Below are 18,918 nucleotides of genomic sequence, written 5' to 3' on the forward strand. Positions count from 1 at the left end.
ATCTGCCATCACAGAATTGGTGAACCAGGGAGTTGACACCTAAAACCCCCAGTTGCGGGTCTTGAACTTGCCGGAAAACCCGCCGCGGTCTGTGGAAGCTCGACGGATGACTCCTCGGCATCCTCGCGGAGAGTTGTCCTGATTGGTCGCCACGCTTTGCTATCTTGGGTTGTCGCGCATCCTGAGCCTGATTGGCTGGGCCTTTCTCTATCTGACCATCAGCAAAACTCCCAAGCGCAACTCCAGATAAACCCAGAGCGCAAGATAAGGCTGGGAGAACACGAGCTCACTTGAAAGAAAGACGCTACCGTCGAAAAACATTATTAGCCAAGCGCTGCCTAATCGGGGAGCTGATAAGATCTTTGAGTTAGGTAAAAATCCCACTCCCGTTGGAATGGACAAATGCTCCTCGTCAAGGCTATTTCGCAACAACGATAACTATCGGGGCTGAACATTGCCCCGGGAAAACACCCGGCACTTCCGCACTCTGTCTCTATGAGTATGGATGTCTCATCTCCCCATTGTCTACCGTCTGATGATAAGAATAGTCCACTTTGTTGCTATTCAGCGGAGTTGCCATAGGCGTAGGATGAATTCGGGAGCGAGGTCGACAATGTGGCTCACAGCCCCGGGTATATATGTGCCCGCTGACCTTGACAGTCAAGGTTTTTAATCTTGGTACATGTTCATACCGAAGTCTCTCCCATGCATTCTCGACATCGGGCTTTCTTAGAAACGAACTAGGCCGTATAACAGAGACTTTTTTTGCATATTGCAAGGACCCCCGGGCAATAACGAACCGAAAGAGACCCACAGCCATGTCAGAGTTGCCAAACCTGAGCACTTTGAACTATACAGTGCTAGTGCCCTATAACGGGAGCATTGCTACTGGGGGAAACTCGATGGAAGTTGACCTCAATGTGTTCTACAACGTGCATTAATGTGAGCTTTGTCCAAACACGGCGCCCACTTATAAATTGCTTCCTTTAGGCAGGTGATATTACATGGATCATTACATGTGCAGCCTTAGTACTGCTAATGATTCCTGGTGTTGGGTACGATGTCCTTTCCTGCATTTCTTGAGTTTATGTCCAATTTTCTCGTCCTAATGGTATCGCAGATTCTTCTATTCTGGGCTTGCTCGCAGAAAATCCGCGCTTTCGCTGATATGGCTATCCGTTATGTCACTTGGAGTTGTCTCGTTCCAGTGGTTTTTCTGGGGCTATTCTCTCGCGTTTTCCCATTCTGCTGGAGCCTACATCGGTAACCTTGAGAACTTTGGTTTCAAGGGTGTCCTTGCTCAGCCCTCCGTTGGAAGCTCAAAGATCCCGGATATACTGTTTGCTTTATACCAAGGGATGTTTGCGGCAATCATGTAAGTTGAGCCTGCTGGTTCCGGAGAGGATTCAAATGTTCACAATGCGTTATAATCTAGAGTTGCATTGGCAGTGGGAGCTGTTGCAGAACATGGTCGAATGGCACCATGCATCGTCTTTATGTTCATTTGGACCACAATTATATACGATCCTCTTGCGTGCTGGACATGGAACTCCTCTGGTTGGATATATAAAATGGGAGGACTCGATTTTGCTGGTGGAACTCCCGTGCATATCGCTTCCGGTGTCGCTGCCCTCGCGTATTCCCTCATGCTCGGGAAGAGACGAGGGCAAGGTACCAGCGACTTCAATCATCGTCCACACAACGTCACTCACGTTGTCATTGGAACGGTGTTTCTGTGATTCGGATGGTTTGGGTTTAACTGCGGCTCTGCGTTGAGTGCAATCTTGCGAGCGGTAATGGCAGGCATTGTGACCAATTTGGCTGCCGCCATTGGTGGTGTTACATGGTGCCTCTTAGATTATCGCCTGAACGGAAAATTCTCTGCAGTGGGTTTCTCCTCCGGGGTAATATCAGGTCTTGTGGCAATTACCCCTGGATCGGGATACGTCCCGCCATGGGCGGCTGTGATATTCGGGTTAGTCGGGGCGACTGCATGCAACTATGCCACGAAATTGAAGTATCTCATGCGCATTGACGACTTTTTGGATATTTTTGCCGTTCATGGAGTCGGAGGAATTATCGGAAATTTACTCACGGGTTTATTCGCAGCGTAAGTGAAACGGGGGCTCGTCCAAATATAGTTTCTTTCCCTTCATGCATTAACTGGATCTCAGGGACTATATCGCAAGGCTCGATGGTGCCACCTACATCGATGGAGGTTGGCTCAATAAGCACTATATTCAGCTCGCTTACCAGCTCGCAGACTCTGTGACTGGGGCAGCCTATTCCTTCATCGGAAGTTGTATCATTCTATTTCTGATCAACTTGATCCCCGGTCTACACCTTCGCGCGAGTGAAAAGGATGAGATTATAGGAGTCGATGACGCAGAAATTGGGGAGTTTGCAGTAAGTTTCATAAACAAAGATGACATGGCTGTTCGTCATACTGACAATCTCTTTAGTATGACTACGTGGAGATTGCCCGAGACGTAAGCAGTGGATTTGAGACGGACAAGTCTGAGCCTAAATCCGACGGTGACTCGGTTAATTCGACAAAAATACATGGGTCTGGAAAGGAGTCCTGATGGAGAATTAGTAAAAGATTGATTTTTTTTTTTTTTTCGATATGTACCTATTAATATTTATGGAGTGCTTTAGCCAGATGAGACATAAGTTGACTATGAATTCGCGGAAAAGGACGTCCCGTACTCCGTACGTTGGAACGAAATAAGGAACGAAGAGGGTCGGTTTTCCCAGTGGATTCTTGTGAGGTCTAGGTAGTTATCTCTCATCTAGAAGTTAACCACTCCGTAGTGCGACAGGCTTGCTGCTATTTATCACTCTCCTCATCTCAGCCCACTCATCCTCCACAGTTCCCGTCATCCGTATCGATATTCCCCGCCAGTCACCTGTTTACGAGAACAATCACCAATTTTGTACCCTGTACCGTACTCCGTAAAGTTTATACAATGAAGATATTTCTTTTGCCTTGGCTGGTGCAAGTGAGAGAAGAAGACTCCCTTATCCATGCTCAATCGCGCCTAGAGGATCTGGACATTAAAATCATTTTTCCATATATTGCCTTTCCGACTTTGCTTCTGTTTGACTTTCGTGTCTGAAATGGCGATTTCTTTGTAAACTGATGGTCGACCACGAGCAAGGAACTGGGTGACTAATCACGGTAAAAGCGGCTCGAAGTTAGCTATAAGCAAGCTGACCATAAGAGCAAATGACCCGATCAAGACCTTGGAAGCTCCAGATGCTTGAGCTTAGGATTGTCGCCTCACCGCTGAACCCCTCTTTAAATCAATTCAATGTTCATTGTTCCGATCTGTGCCCTATCCATATGAAATTGCAATATTGCTATCCCATTCGCTTCACGAAATCCCTTTGATAAATACCAAAATATGGACGAGCCACCAAGCCTCACTGCTGAGAGTGCCCACCGCCCGAGCTTTCCAACCGATCCTTCGCAGTTTGACAGCGATCCCCGAATCTCTTTTTCGAAACTTGATAATAAATTCATTCTGGAAACGGAAGATGGTGAAGAATATTCATACGATACGGTCTTAAAGAGATGGATACCTTGGGTAACTACTCCACTTTTGCCTCCGCATGTCCTAGAACTCCCCGTGTCGCTATGAAGCGCCTTTTCTCCATGGAGAGATGAGTACACCAATTGGGGCCCTGGGCAAACACTCCTACGCCTCTTCCACATTTCGCGTGTGCTCTCTCTCCATGTGTGTGGGTTCAATGCTTTCATAGTTACCACGAGCTGGACGGATCATGATTCTAACTGCTTGGACCCCTTTTTACGGCCGCTGGACGAATGCATAGCTGGATGACTCTCTTGTCGAGCAACAGAGAGAAGCGTACAAGGTTAAAGGCGTGGATGAGAACGAGCCAGCCGTTAAGCAACAAAGGAAGAAGCGGAAGCAGAACGACGACGTAAGTCCATTGTCTGCCATGCGCCATCTCACCAGATCAAAGTATTGTCTAACTCCTTGGTCTTACTTCTAATCTAGGGAGCCGGCAATAATACGCACAAAGCCAAAAAACCCCGTACGAACACTGCAGTATATGTCACTTCAATTCCCTTAGATGCGACCGTCGATGAGATAAATGATGTTTTTTGCAAATGCGGGGTCATCGCCGAAGAAATTGATAGCCATCGACCACGTATAAAGATGTATACGGACGAGAACGGAAATTTTAAGGGAGATGCGCTGGTGGTATATTTCCGGCCCGAATCCGTCAATCTTGCGATTCAGATGCTTGACGATTCAGATTTCCGATTCGGCGAACCCGGCCCGCAAGGGAAAATGAAAGTCCAGCAAGCGGACTTTTCATTCAAAGCACAACAAGAAGCGCCCGAGAAACCAAACGCGAGAGACAAGGCAAAGATTATTAGAAAGACCCAGAAGCTTAAGAAGTATGGTGCCGTGCTGTTTCAGCCCTTCAGCACATCCTTCAAATTTCCTTACCTTGACGCTAAGATGCTTGTCGTTAGTAAACTTGCGGACTGGGACGAAGAAGATGCAGCTACTCAGCCATCAGGACGATGGGAGAAGGTTGTGATACTTAAGCACATGTTTACGCTCCAGGAGCTTGAGGTGAGTTATTACAGTTCTCTTCTTTCTTTCCCTTTGATATATGAGGGAAGGGAGTGCCGTTAGTTTTGATGGTTCACTGACTCGACAACCATAATAAAAGGAAGATCCGGCCGCAATCCTTGACATTAAGGAGGATATCCGAGATGAATGCTCCAAGCTAGGAGAGGTTACCAACGTGGTGATGTACGATAAAGAAGAATCTGGAGTTGTGACAGTCAGGTTTAAGGATCCCGATGCCGCGCAAGCATGCGTGCGGGTGCGTATCCCCGCCTTTGTTGATCGCTTTAGCGAAATGATAGCACTGGATCTAATCTCCCCATCTAGATGATGCATGGCCGATTCTTTGGCGGTACTCAAGTCGAAGCGTACATTGCTGACGGGCGTGAGCGATTCAAAAAGTCGAGCACGAAGGGCCATGACTATGAAGATGACGGTGCAGGTTGGGAAGTTGGCAATGATGATGAAGAGGCTAGACGGCTGGAGGAGTTCGGATCGTGGATTGAAAACAAGAAGGCAGAGCCCGAGGCAACCACTTCATAGTCTGTTTAGAGGGCAAATTCAGCGCATTATGTATATGTAACTGGACAGATTGCTTCGGCTGCCTGAAAGAGCTTCTACCAAAGGATGCCCATCAAAAGCCTCCAAAAGCGTCGGAGGGCGCTAAACCGGATACGGATTGTTGACATAATTACATAATCGACCCACCAAACGCCCGCTCTTCACTGGATTCGCGGTGCCTGCCACACAAACAATGTAAACAATCGTTAACTCAGACCGGCTTAGCTTTGGCCCTTTAGGCGTACCTCCTTCCACCTCCCCTTTTTTTTCAACCTCACCGCCGTTCTTTTCTTCCTACCCAACGACATTCTCGCAGTCTCCCAGCGTGCTTCTGCTTCAACCACCGCCTACACCCTCGCATCTTTCATCAGACCTCTCTCGGATCTAAACTCAGTCCAAAATGCGTGAAATTGTAAGTCGATTCTCATATCATAACACGCTTTGCTTTTGTCAAGCAAGGTCTCCTTCATCCTACAAACCCCGCCAGTCCCTGCACCGAATACTCAAGATCCCTGAAATTATTTTCAAATCAACGCCATTGCTAACTTAACCTTCTCTCATATCTTTAGGTTCATCTCCAAACTGGCCAGTGTGTAAGTTTTGAAAATAGCTTCGATCGAATCCTTTGGATTGGGAGTGTTGATATCTGACCCGACCTCTGCACGTAGGGTAACCAAATTGGTGCCGCTTTCTGGTAAGCTCAGCTACCCAGCCATCACACAACCTGCATTTACGCTGTAGCTTACATGTGTGTCCTTTTTAGGCAAATCATCTCTGGCGAACATGGCCTCGATAGCTCCGGCATGTGCGTTGCCCACAATCGCATAACACGCGAATTAGAGATGTTTAACACAGATATAGGTATGCTGGGTCTTCTGACCTTCAGCTCGAGCGTATGAACGTCTACTTCAACGAGGTAACATTACTCTCCAGTTTCGTCCAGCGAGCACTTTCCGCTAAATAATTTTCTATAGGCCGCTGGCAGGAAATACGTTCCTCGCGCCGTTCTCGTCGATCTTGAACCCGGTACCATGGATGCCGTTCGCGCCGGCCCCTTTGGCCAGCTTTTCCGTCCCGATAACTTTGTTTTCGGTCAATCCGGTGCCGGAAACAACTGGGCAAAGGGCCACTACACTGAGGGTGCTGAACTAGTTGACCAGGTCATTGATGTTGTCCGTCGTGAGGCCGAAGGCTGCGACTGCCTCCAAGGTTTCCAGATCACTCACTCCCTCGGTGGTGGTACTGGTGCCGGTATGGGTACCTTGTTGATCTCAAAGATTCGAGAGGAGTTCCCAGACCGTATGATGGCCACTTTCTCCGTTGTCCCATCCCCAAAGGTCTCAGATACTGTTGTTGAACCATACAACGCAACCCTCTCTGTTCACCAATTGGTTGAACATTCAGATGAAACCTTCTGTATTGACAATGAGGTAAGGCAAACATATCAGTGTGGGCGATGATTGTCTTTTCAGAATCTGACTGGGTCCAGGCTCTTTACGACATCTGCATGAGGACTCTCAAGCTTGCCAACCCATCCTATGGTGACCTTAACCATCTGGTCTCCGCTGTCATGTCTGGCGTTACCACCTGTCTTCGTTTCCCTGGCCAACTCAACTCTGATCTCCGTAAACTGGCTGTTAACATGGTTCCGTTCCCTCGTCTCCACTTCTTCATGGTTGGCTTCGCTCCTCTTACCAGCCGCGGTGCCTACTCTTTCCGTGCCATCACCGTTCCGGAATTGACCCAGCAGATGTACGATCCCAAGAACATGATGGCTGCATCTGATTTCCGTAATGGCCGCTACCTTACTTGCTCCGCGATCTTGTAAGTTCCGCGCACTTTGTCCTCCGCTGTTGATCTTCTCTAACATACTTTCAAGCCGTGGCAAGGTCTCCATGAAAGAAGTTGAGGATCAGATGCGCAACGTGCAGAACAAGAACCACACATACTTTGTTGAATGGATTCCCAACAACATCCAGACCGCTCTTTGCTCTATTCCTCCACGTGGCCTCCCAATGGCTTCCACCTTTATTGGAAACTCTACCTCCATCCAGGAGCTCTTCAAGCGTGTTGGTGACCAATTCACTGCTATGTTCCGTCGCAAGGCTTTCTTACATTGGTACACTGGTGAGGGTATGGACGAGATGGAGTTCACTGAGGCCGAGAGTAACATGAACGACTTGGTCAGTGAATACCAACAGTACCAGGATGCCAGCATCTCCGAGGGTGAGGAGGAGTAGTAAGTCCCACAGAACCTTAGTTGCCATTAGTTTAATTAGTGCTAACTTTCCATCAGTGTCGAGGAGGAAATCTTGGAGGGAGAGGAGTAAACAGCACAACATATACCCCTGTGCGTGATTTTCAAGCCTGATGTTAGTATCAACCAACATATTAATTTGAGCGATGACTACTTTCCTCTCTTTTAATACTTATTAATTGGCCATTGAAGAAAAGCATGGGATTTTCACAGTAAATTTAATGCACCAGATGAGTGACTAACACAGCTACTTGTACTTTTCAAATCATGCAGGCGTAACCATACAAAATATTAATTCAAGGTGCAACCTAGCCCCGAAGGCTTTTCAATTCTGCCTTTTCAATATTGACATTGAAGTCCCGTTTTACCCATCTTTGTCTTTGTCGTCACTAGTGCTATCTGGCCGATGTTCATACCATGCGTGAGAAAAGGGCCCTGTTGATCATGTTCCAAACATATTTCACGGAGCCGGCTTGAGGCATTGCAACACCAGGGAGGACTACCAAGAAATTGAAGTTGAGGCCACGGCAGGGCCGTCATCATCGGAGTGGGCCGATGAACATATTCCACGGGACATTCATGATGTTAGAGCGACATTGATACAGAAGAAGGGGTGCGTTTAGATCATGCCACTCATTGCCCTTTTCCGAACTAATACCCAGATTTCATGCATCTAGCTAAATTCAGAGAGACAAGGTAGGTTTCGAAATGGGATATATGGAAAATAACGCTAGATTTCAAATCAAAGTACCTGCTCGACAACAAAGGTGCTGGTAATGACAACGCCCAAACCTTCCCCATTTTTGACTCGCGCCTCTCCCTCCCATTTACTCGTTGCTAGGATACAAGACGCTGTTGATAGGAACAAATTCCTCCTTGATAGACCGCATGCTCACGAATCTGCCCAGGAGAGCCTGGCTTCCCGCCTTGTCGTTGGTTCCAGACGCTCTCGATCCACCGAATGGCTGCTGGCCGACCACAGCGCCGGTGCACTTGCAGTTGATGTAGAAGTTTCCGGCAGTGGCACGCAGGTTGTTTTCAGCATAGCGGACTGCCTGGCGATCCTGGGCGAAGACCGCGCCAGTTAGACCATATTGGCCAGTGCTATCGATCGTCTTGCAAACAGACTCGAAAGCGTTGGGGGCGGCGTCGTCATAGACGACGATAGCGAGAACGGGGCCGAAAAGTTCTGTGGAGAGGAGGGGATGGTTGATATCTGTGGTGGAATAAATAGTCGGATTGATGAAATAACCCTTAGATTTGTCGTATTTGCCGCCGGCAAGGAGAGTGAGTGATTTATCGGATTTGGCGTTGTCGATGACCTTAGACAGCTTGGCGAAGGAAGGTTCGTGAATGACGGGACCGATGAAGTTGGTGAAATCCTCCGGGCCGCCTATCTTGAGCTTTTCAACTTCAGAGACGAGGCTAGTACGGAATTCATCCCACTTCGACGCTGGGACGTAGGCACGGGAGCAGGCACTACATTTCTGGCCTTGGAATTCAAAAGCACCGCGAACGGTATTCAGGGCTGCATTTTGGATATCGGCGCTGGGGTGGATGAGATGGAAGTTCTTGCCACCAGTTTCGCCTACAATACGTGGGTAACCCTTATACTTGCCATCTGCGACACCCTGGGATATCTTTCCGTACAGGGAACGGAAAACTGCGGTGCTCCCTGTGAAGTGCAAGGCAGCAAAGTCTGGGTGGTCCAGGATGGTACGAGTGACCATCTCAGCATCACCAGGAACGAACTGGATAACGCCTGGAGGAAGACCGGCCTCGACGAGAATGTTGTAAGTCAAGTAATTGGCGGCAACGGCATATGGGGATGGCTTCCAGATGACGGTATTTCCCATGAGAGCTGGGGCTGCAGCAAGATTTCCACCGATCGCGGTGAAGTTGAATGGAGAAATAGCATAAACGAAACCTTCCAATGGACGGTACTCCACTCGGCTATTCGCAAGTTAGTCGCTAGTGGTAAGACACAACCCAAAGGGAGAGAGTGCTCACTTCCAGACACCAGTAGCATTGTGAACTGGCTGTTGGGCATATAATTCAGAAGCATAATGCACATTGAACCTGAAGCCTATTAGGATCGAAAAGCTTGGCTTGCAAGAAGGGAGCTATGGGGAATGCGGACCTGAAGAAATCACACGTCTCCGCAGCGGCGTCAATTTCTGCTTGCCATGCGTTCTTTCCCTGGCCTACCATCGTCGCAGCCATCATCTCATATCGATACTTGCCACTAATCAATTCAGCAGCCTTCAAGAAGACCGCTGCCCGATCGGCAAAGGGAAGAGTCTCCCAGCTCTTTTTTGCCTCCAATGCAGAAGCAATGGCGGCTTTGACGTCTTCTTGGGTGGCATTGTGATACTTTGCTACTACTTGAGCATGATCAGAGGGATTGTGCTGTGTACCGACAGACGCGGTTTTGATCTAAGTGGAAGAAACATTCCAGGTCAGATTCCTTTGGGGAAAGGAAATGAGACAAAGTGATCCCGGGGCAGCCAAACTCACGGATTTGCCGCCAATCACAACGGGTACTTCGACAGGAACTTTTCCTTTGAACTCTTTGATTGCTCGTTGGAGCTTCTCTCTGTCTGGAGAGCCTTTGGCGTAGTGCAGCTAGATTGCGGTAAAGGAACAATGGTTAGCCATCCTGCCGTTACAACAAAGGTGTTATCTCAGCGTCGAGCGTGACACCAAAACCCCCCAAGAGTGACAGGACCTACATTTGGCTCATTCTGAATGGCCGGGGGTTTGAAAGCAGCAAGATTCGCCATGGTTGGAGCAGTCGTAGCAATGAAGCGGTGGTGAACTGACGACGAAGCGAGGGGTGCTATGGACCTTTGACTTTGATATATGGTGGCTCTTGGTGCTGCCACATGACGGGCAAGGTGCCTCGCGCCGAGACGCATCATCTTGTTTTCTTTTCTGGCGGAATGGAGGGAGGGGAAAGGCAATGACAGGGGGAACGGTGTTGAGGTTGTGCCGGGGAGTTGTTCTTGATCCCCAAGCGGTGCCTTTTCAATGGGCGAAAGGACTCGTCCAAGCCAGAAACAGCTGGCTGCGAGCTTAGCAGGATAGCCTTGGATACCACCGGAAATGCTCGGTCCCAGAAGCGCCCAGACCGAGTGATGAAAGAAGAAACTGTGGGGAAGCTGCAGGAAAAGTGGGGCCGCTATGCCCTGGTGACATAAGCCGGTGCTGCTATTGCTGGATATCCCTGGAAGCCGACTGGCGGCCGACGCACCGAGACCGGCCTGTCCAACCACTCCGGTTGCGTTGGCAATGCGAAAATAGTGGCTAACTGGCGACTGTTACGCTGTGCAGACGGCGGAGTTTTGGGAGTATTGCTCTCATTATCTGACTGTTGATTCTGTTCTCTAATCGCCTGCAGGGTACTCCGTACTCCGTACGGCCTCGGATCCTCCCCCCGGCTGGGGGATCTGGAACATCGAGGAAGGTTGAATACCCTTCCCTGTACTCCGTACGTACTCCATACATACATATGTAGATAAACTCGCAGAGATCCCACCATCCCTGCCCCGTTACATCGATGATTCGTGGTCTCTCCCGTTTGCCACTACTATGCTACTCTCCTCCCACTAGAAATTATTTCGCCACGCCAAACGGACACTGGCCCCTTCGCTCAGTCTTCAATCGCGCCGTCGTCTGCTCGTAATGATCACGCCCTTTCCCCACAAACGCACGGGGTCCAACGTCAGGTGTGTAATAGCCGTTAGGAAAATACGTGTCGCCTCCGTCTCCAGGAAGAGGCAGCTGGAGCAGCCTCTTGACCCAAGCGGACGGTCCCCAGCGGTTCCATAATGTTGGCTTGACATAGAAAGGTGCACCCTCCCATGTGAGGAGAGCATGAGGGGGTTTCTCGGATGGATCGGTGGTGATCCGCCTCACTTTGAAAAGGTCTGGGCGGGGAAGGGCAGAATAGCGCAGGAGGAGCTTTCGAATAGTGAAGATCTTCGAAAATATAAAACGGTAGATCCAGCCTGGGCGCTCGTACCTAGTTCGTGCAAAACTGTCAGAGTGCCAATTGACGCGGAGAGAGAGAAGGGAAAAAAAAAATAAAAAATAAAAAGATAATTAAAAAGAAAGAAGGGGGCAAGGAAGAAGTATCGACAAAAGAAAACGGAGCAATGTACATCATAGCAGTGCGCAGACGGTCATCCATCAGAAAATACACCATCTTCCGCCCCAAGGGCCGGAGTATACGCGGAACGGTCCAAAGCAGAATCGTAACCGTTTCTTCGGCAGTCCGATTGTTATATTCGTGGGGTACCATATGTTTCTTCTCGTATGCTTCGCTCCATTCACGGATTTCATCAAGCCATTGTAGCCCGTCTTTAAATCCCTCCTTGGAAGATGGTAGTTTCCCGTAGTCAATCTCCATTGCATCCCCAACTGACTTCCAGAACGTCCCCAGCGCGCACTTCTCCAAGTCGGTTAGTTTGCGCCATTCGTGTCGGTCGATCCATCGGGCGGGCTCGAGCGCAAAGAGACTGAGGGTGTAGAGCATGTCGTCATCGAGGATCTTGCCGGATTTGCGATATACAGAGTGAATGTAGTTCATGCGGGCGATACCTTCGCGGCTTCGGGAAGAGGATGGCGGGTTGCCCACAAATTCGGCAATCAAGACGGATGTATCTGCATAGCGCTTCATCGCAGTTTGTTGCTTCGAGAATTCAGAAGTTTTCGTGAGAAGGCCAGATATAGTAGGGATGCCATAAGTCTGCAAGTATATATCACAAGAATATGTTAGCTGGTGCGTCTAGAGCCGTTTGACATGCCAAGTAGATATGGTTGCTTTACTCTAAATAAAGCAAACTGCAAAGCTTTGAGGTATGTAAAAGGAAACTCCAGCTGGCCGATGATAAGCAGAATCTTCCACGCATCGTCATCTGTCATGTTTGCCAAAGACTCCCTTGTAGGGTAGTTAAACTCTTTCTGCATCTGCTTTATTCTCCTGTATCGCAGTGCGGAGACCAGCAGCAGGTACGCCGGAACGAGGGTTGGTCCAACAACTCCATGGATGAGCGTTGAGAGGACGTTTCTCCCCTCTTGAGCAAGGTATGAGAAACTCATATTGTCATCGGCAGAAACAAGCGTTGTTATGGATGTAGCTATGAAGCATCAGATTTCATATAAGAAACGTGGCTGTTGAAAAATAGCTTTGAGTTAAAGAGGTAGTCTGGACGCGCCGGCTAAGCGTTCGAGGCTCCAAGTTTGGTGACGCAAGACCTTTGTTTGGAGGCTTAGGGCTGTCAATTTGTATATGACTGGGCAACCATGTGGATGTTGATAAAATGGGCAGCTTCCTGTGAATCGAGCGGGCCAGGCGTCAAGGCTCAATACTCGGGAACTTTATTCTAATCAAGCCAAGGTTCATCCACTAACATCGCGACAAGCTTCGACCCAAAACACATGTGAATAATGCGGTTGGACGCAAAGTACCACTTGGTAAACTAAGATGTCATGTTTCTGCGATATATTCCTTTTCATTTTCAAGATCTTCACTTCGTACTACATAGATACCACTAGAGCCAAAATACATATGCAGAGGTGCTACTCCATCCTCCGTGGTTAAGACCGACCACTCGACTCCTCCGCTCTCGCTTTTCTTGTAACAGGTCAAAAACTTTCTGGATTAATGGAAGCGCGAATTCCAGCTTTGACTTCCAGAGCTGTCATTCGACTTGAAGCCAAGGACTGCGGCTAAGTCCGCTCACTTCGTTCATGTCAACAAACCCCGATGGGACTTGTATTAACTATCATCTTGGCCGGAGCGCCTGATCCAAAAATTTCCCCTTCATTGATTTAAGATTCAAAACCTTATTTGTGCGCTAACCGCTCGTGGTCTAGTTGGTTATGGCACCCGGCTGTAAAGTGCTCTTTGTTACCGGGTTGTCGCTGGTTCGACTCCAGCCGAGCGGATGAAAAAGTCTTCTATTCTTTTTTTTTTTTTTTTTTTTTTTTTTTTTTTTTTCCTCCTGGCTTTTCGGGTATGGGTTGTGTGGCCGGCGCTGGTCACCAGATGGAGTGTTTAAGCACTAACCATCATAGCCTAGACAAGAGGTGCACCTCTTCACAGCAGGTCCAATGCCCTGGTAGCTGATATGCCTTATTTTCGGTGAGGCAAAAAGCAGTCGCAAGATTCCAGTGGAATTATTCGATTTTGTCTGTCAAGCCCAAGAATGAAGAGAATCACTTATAGATCAGTAGTCATTTACAAAAGTGTAGAACCCGGTCATATTTACAGAGGTAATTGAACTGATAAGTAGTAAACGAAAAGGTAAAGGAATTAATAGCACATGCGAGCGGACTCTGTAGAGGGAATATGTATGTATCTTAGAACAAATAGAAGAAAATGAGAGCAGGCGGTTCAAGAGAAAACACACACGAGTCCCCAGCCTGACCTTCCAACCTGACACCATGAATGAAAGAAGTGGATTTGAAAAAAAAGAAAAAGATGAGTGAATTGGGATATCTGTGGGATTCAACAACTCACCATTTCGCCATTGACACGAGGCAAAGATAGAGGCAAAGAAATAAAAAGAAGGCGGATCAAATTGTATGATTGGGAAAGGGAAGACGGAGAGAGTGACCCGACAGCGGATATAAAAAGCAGCCCGAACTCCAGCCAGAGGCCATAAAAGATTAGTCTAGAACACCAATTCGCAGAGCAATAAGCCATGATAAAGTCAGATAAAACTCAACATCAGCCAACCATTAATAAAATAGTATGGTAGGAGGCATCGATTATGAGACCCAAGGTGGTAGAAATCTATGAGTGAGAAGAAGCGAAGAAAAATAGAAAAAAAAAAAAAGGAATCGAGTGGCGTATACCAACCGCACGCCCACAAGACTTATATCTTTGGTTGGTTTCCAGCAGACGACGTCGCCGAATGCCTAGATGCAGATTGGCGGGAATTTGACCGGCGAGGTTGCTGTAGATTAGAAGAGGATGCGTGCATGAAGTCTGGAACTAAATCCGGATTCTGGCTTGGAGGTATCTTGCTGGTGGTAGAATAATCGCTGACAACGGGGTCGTCATCCCGAGTGTCAGGATGTATTTCAATACCTTCCTGCTGATCGAGGGCCCCGGGACCCGACCGTGAAAATTTAATCGAATCATTTTCACCCCCGGCTCTTTCAACAGGAGACCAGCCTGCAATACTTCCCGCAACTATACCTGCCATAGCAGCAGCAGGACCAAATGCAGAATTTGACCTCGAGCGACCACGGTTCCTCATGCGTGAATCTGGCGTTGATGGGACGCGACCGTTGACCTCAGTTTCATTATCGCCTTGTGGAGTTGGAGGAACCGAATGGTCTCGGGACCTTGAACCACTTCGCGACCGAGGAAGCAACGTCTGTGGGTGCTGAAGCTTATACTTAAGATGGTTGAGTCTTCCACCTCGCACCGTTTTCAAGAATTGTAGCTGATCACGGATCTCTTCCAATGCCGGGTTCCATTCATATCGTTGATCCTCATCAGAGACAAACACTCGAGGACTGCGAGGTTTCCGGGACCACAAACGGGGTATCAGTTTGCGGAGGAACTCATCTGGTATCAGTCTAATGATGATCGCAACAGGTAGCGATATGAGACCGAGAATCACGGAAACACCCCACTCCGTTCCATTGAGGGGACGGACAGCGAACGCGGTGCGACCCACGAAAATGATCAGAACCTGACCTCCTGTGATGATAAACTGAATAGCAATGAACCATTTGTTACTGAGTAATCCTTCAAAAATATTGATTTGGTTGTCAATACGCCGGGAGCTTCAATTTAGTCAATGTTAGCCTTCTGAATATACAAGAAAGAGCAAAAGATGTCTCACTTGTATTGGTTGAAAATTTGCATCCAAACGAACGTATTGAAAATTAGAGCACGGAATCGTGCTTCGTCTTCCTCAGAATGGCCGTAGTTAAGAATGTTTTTGCCCGCGAAGTTGAGGATAAGGGTCACGACTAGCTGATATATCGACTGGCCTATGATCATTTTCCACATTGTCGGAGTAATTAGAGGCGCCGATTTCGGCTCCGGTTTGCGGTCAAGAATAGTATCCGGCGGCGGATCCGTTGCTAGGATATGATCAGTATTATAGGAAACTCCCACGCAAATGAAGTGTTACTTACCAAGAGCTAAGGCAGCAAAGGTGTCCATGATGAGGTTGACCCATAAGAGCTGAACGGCGGTAAGTACAGAAGATTCTTCGTTACTGGCGACAGACGAGATGAACGTCAAGAAGACCGCAGTGATGTTCACAGTAATTTGGAACTAGATGGACAAATCAGAAATGTGGATAGCCAAACCGGCTGCTGCCCTGAATGCCGACTCACCTGCAGAAACTTCTTAACAGCGTCGTTGACGGTTCGACCCCAGGCCATTGCCTTAACGATAGAATTAAAGTTGTCATCCATGAGAATGATGGCCGACGCCTCTTTTGCAACCTCAGTTCCAGCAATACCCATCGAGAATCCCACATCAGCTCCTTTCAAAGCAGGGGCATCATTGGTGCCATCACCGGTTACTGCCACCGTTTCACCGAGCTTTTGAAGTCGAGATACCAAAATTCGCTTGTCTTCCGGGCTTGATCGCGCAAGAACCTGCAATCTTGGAATGATCTGGTTCATCTGATAAGAACTCAACTTTCGAAATTTAGGACCCTCCATAGCAATTCCACCAGCGGTGAAAATCCCACACGATTGCGCAATTGCTTTCGCAGTTATAATATTATCTCCGGTAACCATTCGTACAAAGACACCGGCTTTCTGACACTGCCGGACGGATTCAGCCACGCCAGGGCGAAGCGGGTCTTGAATGCCGACAACACCCAAGAAAACGAGGTCTTTGAAGACAGCGTCAAAAGAAGCAAGTCGACGATCGTCCTCTTGGGTTGGAACTCCGCGGGGGGGCCATTGCTCATAATCGTTGTATACCAATCCGATAGTACGGAGGGACTGCGATGCATAATGCATGACCATGCTGTTGAGAGTTGAACGGTGTTTTTCTGAGAGAGCAATATCAGAAAGATCGGCCGTGGGATCCCGCAGTATCCTTGAACATTTGGAGATAAGGATTTCGGAGGCGCCTTTCACCAGCATTCGATACTTTCCTTTCTGGAGTTTGATAACCGTGGCCATACATTTCCGACCAGAATCAAATGGAACAAGCTGTACCACCTCAGAATTGGACCTTTCTTCATTTAGAGAGCCTAATCCTAGGTAATCGCGTGCAAACCCTAGCAATGCCGTTTCCGTTTTAGAGCCCACGAAAGTGATTTCGCCGTCCTCCTCCGCTTCGAACGCCGTCGAGTTCAATGTGATGCTCTGCTTCAGAACATTCTTCACATCTGATGACAATGTTTTAATGCATTCAGCCGGCGGGACTTCACTGGAGTCTGCGGTTCCTTGACTGTTTTCTGACTGATCAGGTCCACTAGATGCAGCAGCAACATTGTCGCCGAATCGAGAAGCAGTGCCAAAGGTGCCAGCGACAACAGTCATCTTGTTTTGGGTAAGTGTGCCAGTTTTATCGGAACAAATAGTTGTAGCGTTGCCCATGGTTTCACATGCTCTTAGCAGTCTCACCAAGTTATTATCTTTCAACATTCGGGTGGTTGCGAAGGCGAGGGCCAATGTAACGGCAAGAGGTAAGCCTTCAGGCACAGCAACAACGATAACGGTGACTGCAACGATGAAGATTCGAAGAAAAGCCTGGCCCTTTTCCGTTGAGCCGCCCTCAATTCCCCGTAGACGTACCAGAAACTTGATGAATAGCACGACGAATAGCAACAATCCTGCAGCAAGGCCCAATTTGGCGATATATTCTGCTAGTATATTGAGCTTTGACTGCAGTGGAGTTGTTTGGCCCTCTTCCTGTAACGAAAGTAATGTTTTGCCATGGGAGGAATTAACACCTGTTGCCGTAACCAGAAACGTACCAACTCCTTCTGAGACTTTAGACCCGGATAGGATGAATGGATCCAACTTTTTGAGAGACTCATGGTTGTCAATTGCCCGGTAAACCTCGTCGCCAGGAACTTTTCGTAAAAGGTCTGATTCACCGGTGGCAGAAGATTCGTCGCATTTCACATTGTGCCCCTCAATGAAGATACCGTCCACCGGAACAAGATCTCCAGGTTCAAGATGCATCACATCACCAGCCAAGACATCAAACACGGATATCTCAACAGACTTTCCGGAACGTATGACCTTGACTTTCCTATCCTCCTTTTTCTTATTGAGTTTCACGAATTGTTGTTCCTTCTTCCAGTCATTCAACGCCCCGACAACGACGACCACTAAGATAGCAACCATAATAGCAACCCCTTCCACCCACTGGACTCTTGGCTCTCCCGGTTTGGCTGTCACTGCTTCATAGATACCTAATGCAAGAGATATCACTGCAGCGACAGAGAGTAGGATCAGGACTTTATCGTTGTATGCAATCCACGCAAGTTCCAAAATAGACTTCGTTTTCTTGGCCGGCAATCGATTGTCACTAAAGATGCGTTTTCGGTCGAGGAAGGCACCGCTGCTCTTGCTTACGGACTCCGCATGGGCTGTATCCACTCTCGGAGGTGGTGAATGAGAGTTGGGCTTCAAATTCGGGGAGCCACCTTGGCGTGTTACCTCCTCAAAGCTCACGGTTCCATCCAGCAAACTCTCATCAAAACTGAGACCAGTATCGCGGTTGGTTCTTAAGCCTTGTTCAATTCCAGCAAGCCCTCCGAGAGCGTAGAATGCAGCCAGACTTTTCGGGTTCAACATCTTGTTCAACTGCCCCGGTGAGAAAGCAAATTTGTTGTTTTCTACCTCAAAATCGGCTTCAGTACCGGGATCCGGTGCGAGCGCATCCTTGACCTTTGTAATATCTTCTATCTCCGGGGACCCTTTTATCGGCGTGTCCGTTGCAGACGAAGACAGAGCGACAGTATCCCCACCATACAAACTAGACGAATTCACAGCATCTTCCGAATCCAATGAATTTCCCCTAGACCGCGCTCCAGGAACGGCCAGGAAATTCGAGCTGCTGGAATCAATCCATTTCGAAGTCGGTGACGAGACGTTATGGGGTGAAGTCGGCCTACTCTCCCGATATTCTCGTCCTTCGAGAGAAGGACTGGGTCGTAGTTCAGTCGGTGAAATTGACGGGATCAGTTGCCCAGCAGCCAACGAGCTCGAACCGGGCCGTGTGCTTTCGCTCGATGACCCTCTCCCTTCTTCCTGATTTGAGACTTGTGTGGAATTGACCGCGGAAGTATCGATTGTGATCGTTGGAGCTCGTTCACGTCGTAGAGGGCTCGGAGAATGAGGTGTGTCTGGCTCAGCTCTATTCGACATGATTGCAATAGTTCAGTTCTCCACCCTCGCATTCAACGTGCCACACAGTAAAAGACGAATAGGAGTGAACTAGGCTGTAGCCTCTGGAAACTCGCAATTATCGGTTAGAATCTTGGG

General features: G+C 48.3%; 7 protein-coding genes and 1 non-coding gene across 9 annotated transcripts; 5 read left to right on the forward strand and 3 right to left on the reverse strand.

Moving 5' to 3' along the window:
- Positions 1-818: 818 nt before the first annotated feature.
- AMT1_1 (ammonium transporter Amt1) lies at positions 819-1,739 on the forward strand (the record flags this gene model as incomplete). The annotated part of the gene is made up of 4 exons (XM_003070080.2): positions 819-932; positions 991-1,055; positions 1,121-1,375; positions 1,436-1,739. 4 exons carry the CDS (start codon positions 819-821, stop codon positions 1,737-1,739), a joined length of 738 nt encoding a protein of 245 aa, XP_003070126.2.
- A 57-nt stretch (positions 1,740-1,796) lies between these two features.
- AMT1_2 (ammonium transporter Amt1) lies at positions 1,797-2,585 on the forward strand (the record flags this gene model as incomplete). The annotated part of the gene is made up of 3 exons (XM_066125026.1): positions 1,797-2,110; positions 2,175-2,406; positions 2,463-2,585. 3 exons carry the CDS (start codon positions 1,797-1,799, stop codon positions 2,583-2,585), a joined length of 669 nt encoding a protein of 222 aa, XP_065981107.1.
- A 748-nt stretch (positions 2,586-3,333) lies between these two features.
- D8B26_005893 (uncharacterized protein) lies at positions 3,334-5,314 on the forward strand. Its single transcript, XM_003070079.2, has 6 exons — positions 3,334-3,590; positions 3,838-3,948; positions 4,026-4,432; positions 4,511-4,613; positions 4,714-4,869; positions 4,938-5,314. Exons 1-6 carry the CDS (start codon positions 3,408-3,410, stop codon positions 5,151-5,153), a joined length of 1,176 nt encoding a protein of 391 aa, XP_003070125.1. The 5' UTR covers positions 3,334-3,407; the 3' UTR covers positions 5,154-5,314.
- Positions 5,315-5,426: 112 nt separating this feature from the next.
- On the forward strand, positions 5,427-7,716 carry TUB2 (Tubulin beta chain (Beta tubulin)). The gene is made up of 9 exons (XM_003070078.2): positions 5,427-5,583; positions 5,741-5,764; positions 5,840-5,865; positions 5,935-5,976; positions 6,033-6,087; positions 6,146-6,601; positions 6,661-6,995; positions 7,051-7,410; positions 7,468-7,716. The coding sequence occupies exons 1-9, from the start codon at positions 5,572-5,574 to the stop codon at positions 7,499-7,501; spliced, it is 1,344 nt and encodes a 447-aa protein (XP_003070124.1). The 5' UTR covers positions 5,427-5,571; the 3' UTR covers positions 7,502-7,716.
- Positions 7,717-8,070: 354 nt separating this feature from the next.
- Positions 8,071-10,447, reverse strand: PUT2 (1-pyrroline-5-carboxylate dehydrogenase). The gene is made up of 5 exons (XM_003070077.2): positions 10,161-10,447; positions 9,946-10,053; positions 9,569-9,864; positions 9,439-9,507; positions 8,071-9,381 (listed from the first exon to the last, which is right to left on the reverse strand). Exons 1-5 carry the CDS (start codon positions 10,347-10,349, stop codon positions 8,256-8,258), a joined length of 1,788 nt encoding a protein of 595 aa, XP_003070123.1. The 5' UTR covers positions 10,350-10,447; the 3' UTR covers positions 8,071-8,255.
- A 333-nt stretch (positions 10,448-10,780) lies between these two features.
- On the reverse strand, positions 10,781-12,531 carry D8B26_005896 (uncharacterized protein; the record flags this gene model as incomplete). 2 transcript variants are annotated; one of them, XM_003070076.2, is made up of 3 exons in its annotated part: positions 10,781-11,452; positions 11,592-12,178; positions 12,259-12,531. In XM_003070076.2, 3 exons carry the CDS (start codon positions 12,529-12,531, stop codon positions 11,044-11,046), a joined length of 1,269 nt encoding a protein of 422 aa, XP_003070122.1. In that variant the 3' UTR covers positions 10,781-11,043. The 2 variants fall into 2 exon arrangements, with proteins under 2 accessions (XP_003070122.1, XP_065981108.1); XM_066125027.1 differs by having other exon boundaries at positions 10,781-12,178.
- Positions 12,532-13,293: 762 nt separating this feature from the next.
- D8B26_005897 lies at positions 13,294-13,380 on the forward strand. The gene has a single exon. It is a non-coding gene; the product is annotated as a tRNA-Tyr (tRNA).
- Positions 13,381-14,312: 932 nt separating this feature from the next.
- On the reverse strand, positions 14,313-18,801 carry D8B26_005898 (uncharacterized protein; the record flags this gene model as incomplete). Its single annotated transcript, XM_003070075.2, has 4 exons — positions 14,313-15,234; positions 15,294-15,537; positions 15,592-15,733; positions 15,796-18,801. The coding sequence occupies 4 exons, from the start codon at positions 18,799-18,801 to the stop codon at positions 14,313-14,315; spliced, it is 4,314 nt and encodes a 1,437-aa protein (XP_003070121.2).
- Between the last annotated feature and the right edge of the window lie 117 nt (positions 18,802-18,918).

The sequence above is a fragment of the Coccidioides posadasii genome, chromosome 3 (assembly GCF_018416015.2).
Source record: "Coccidioides posadasii str. Silveira chromosome 3, complete sequence".
Lineage (NCBI taxonomy): Eukaryota > Fungi > Ascomycota > Eurotiomycetes > Onygenales > Onygenaceae > Coccidioides > Coccidioides posadasii.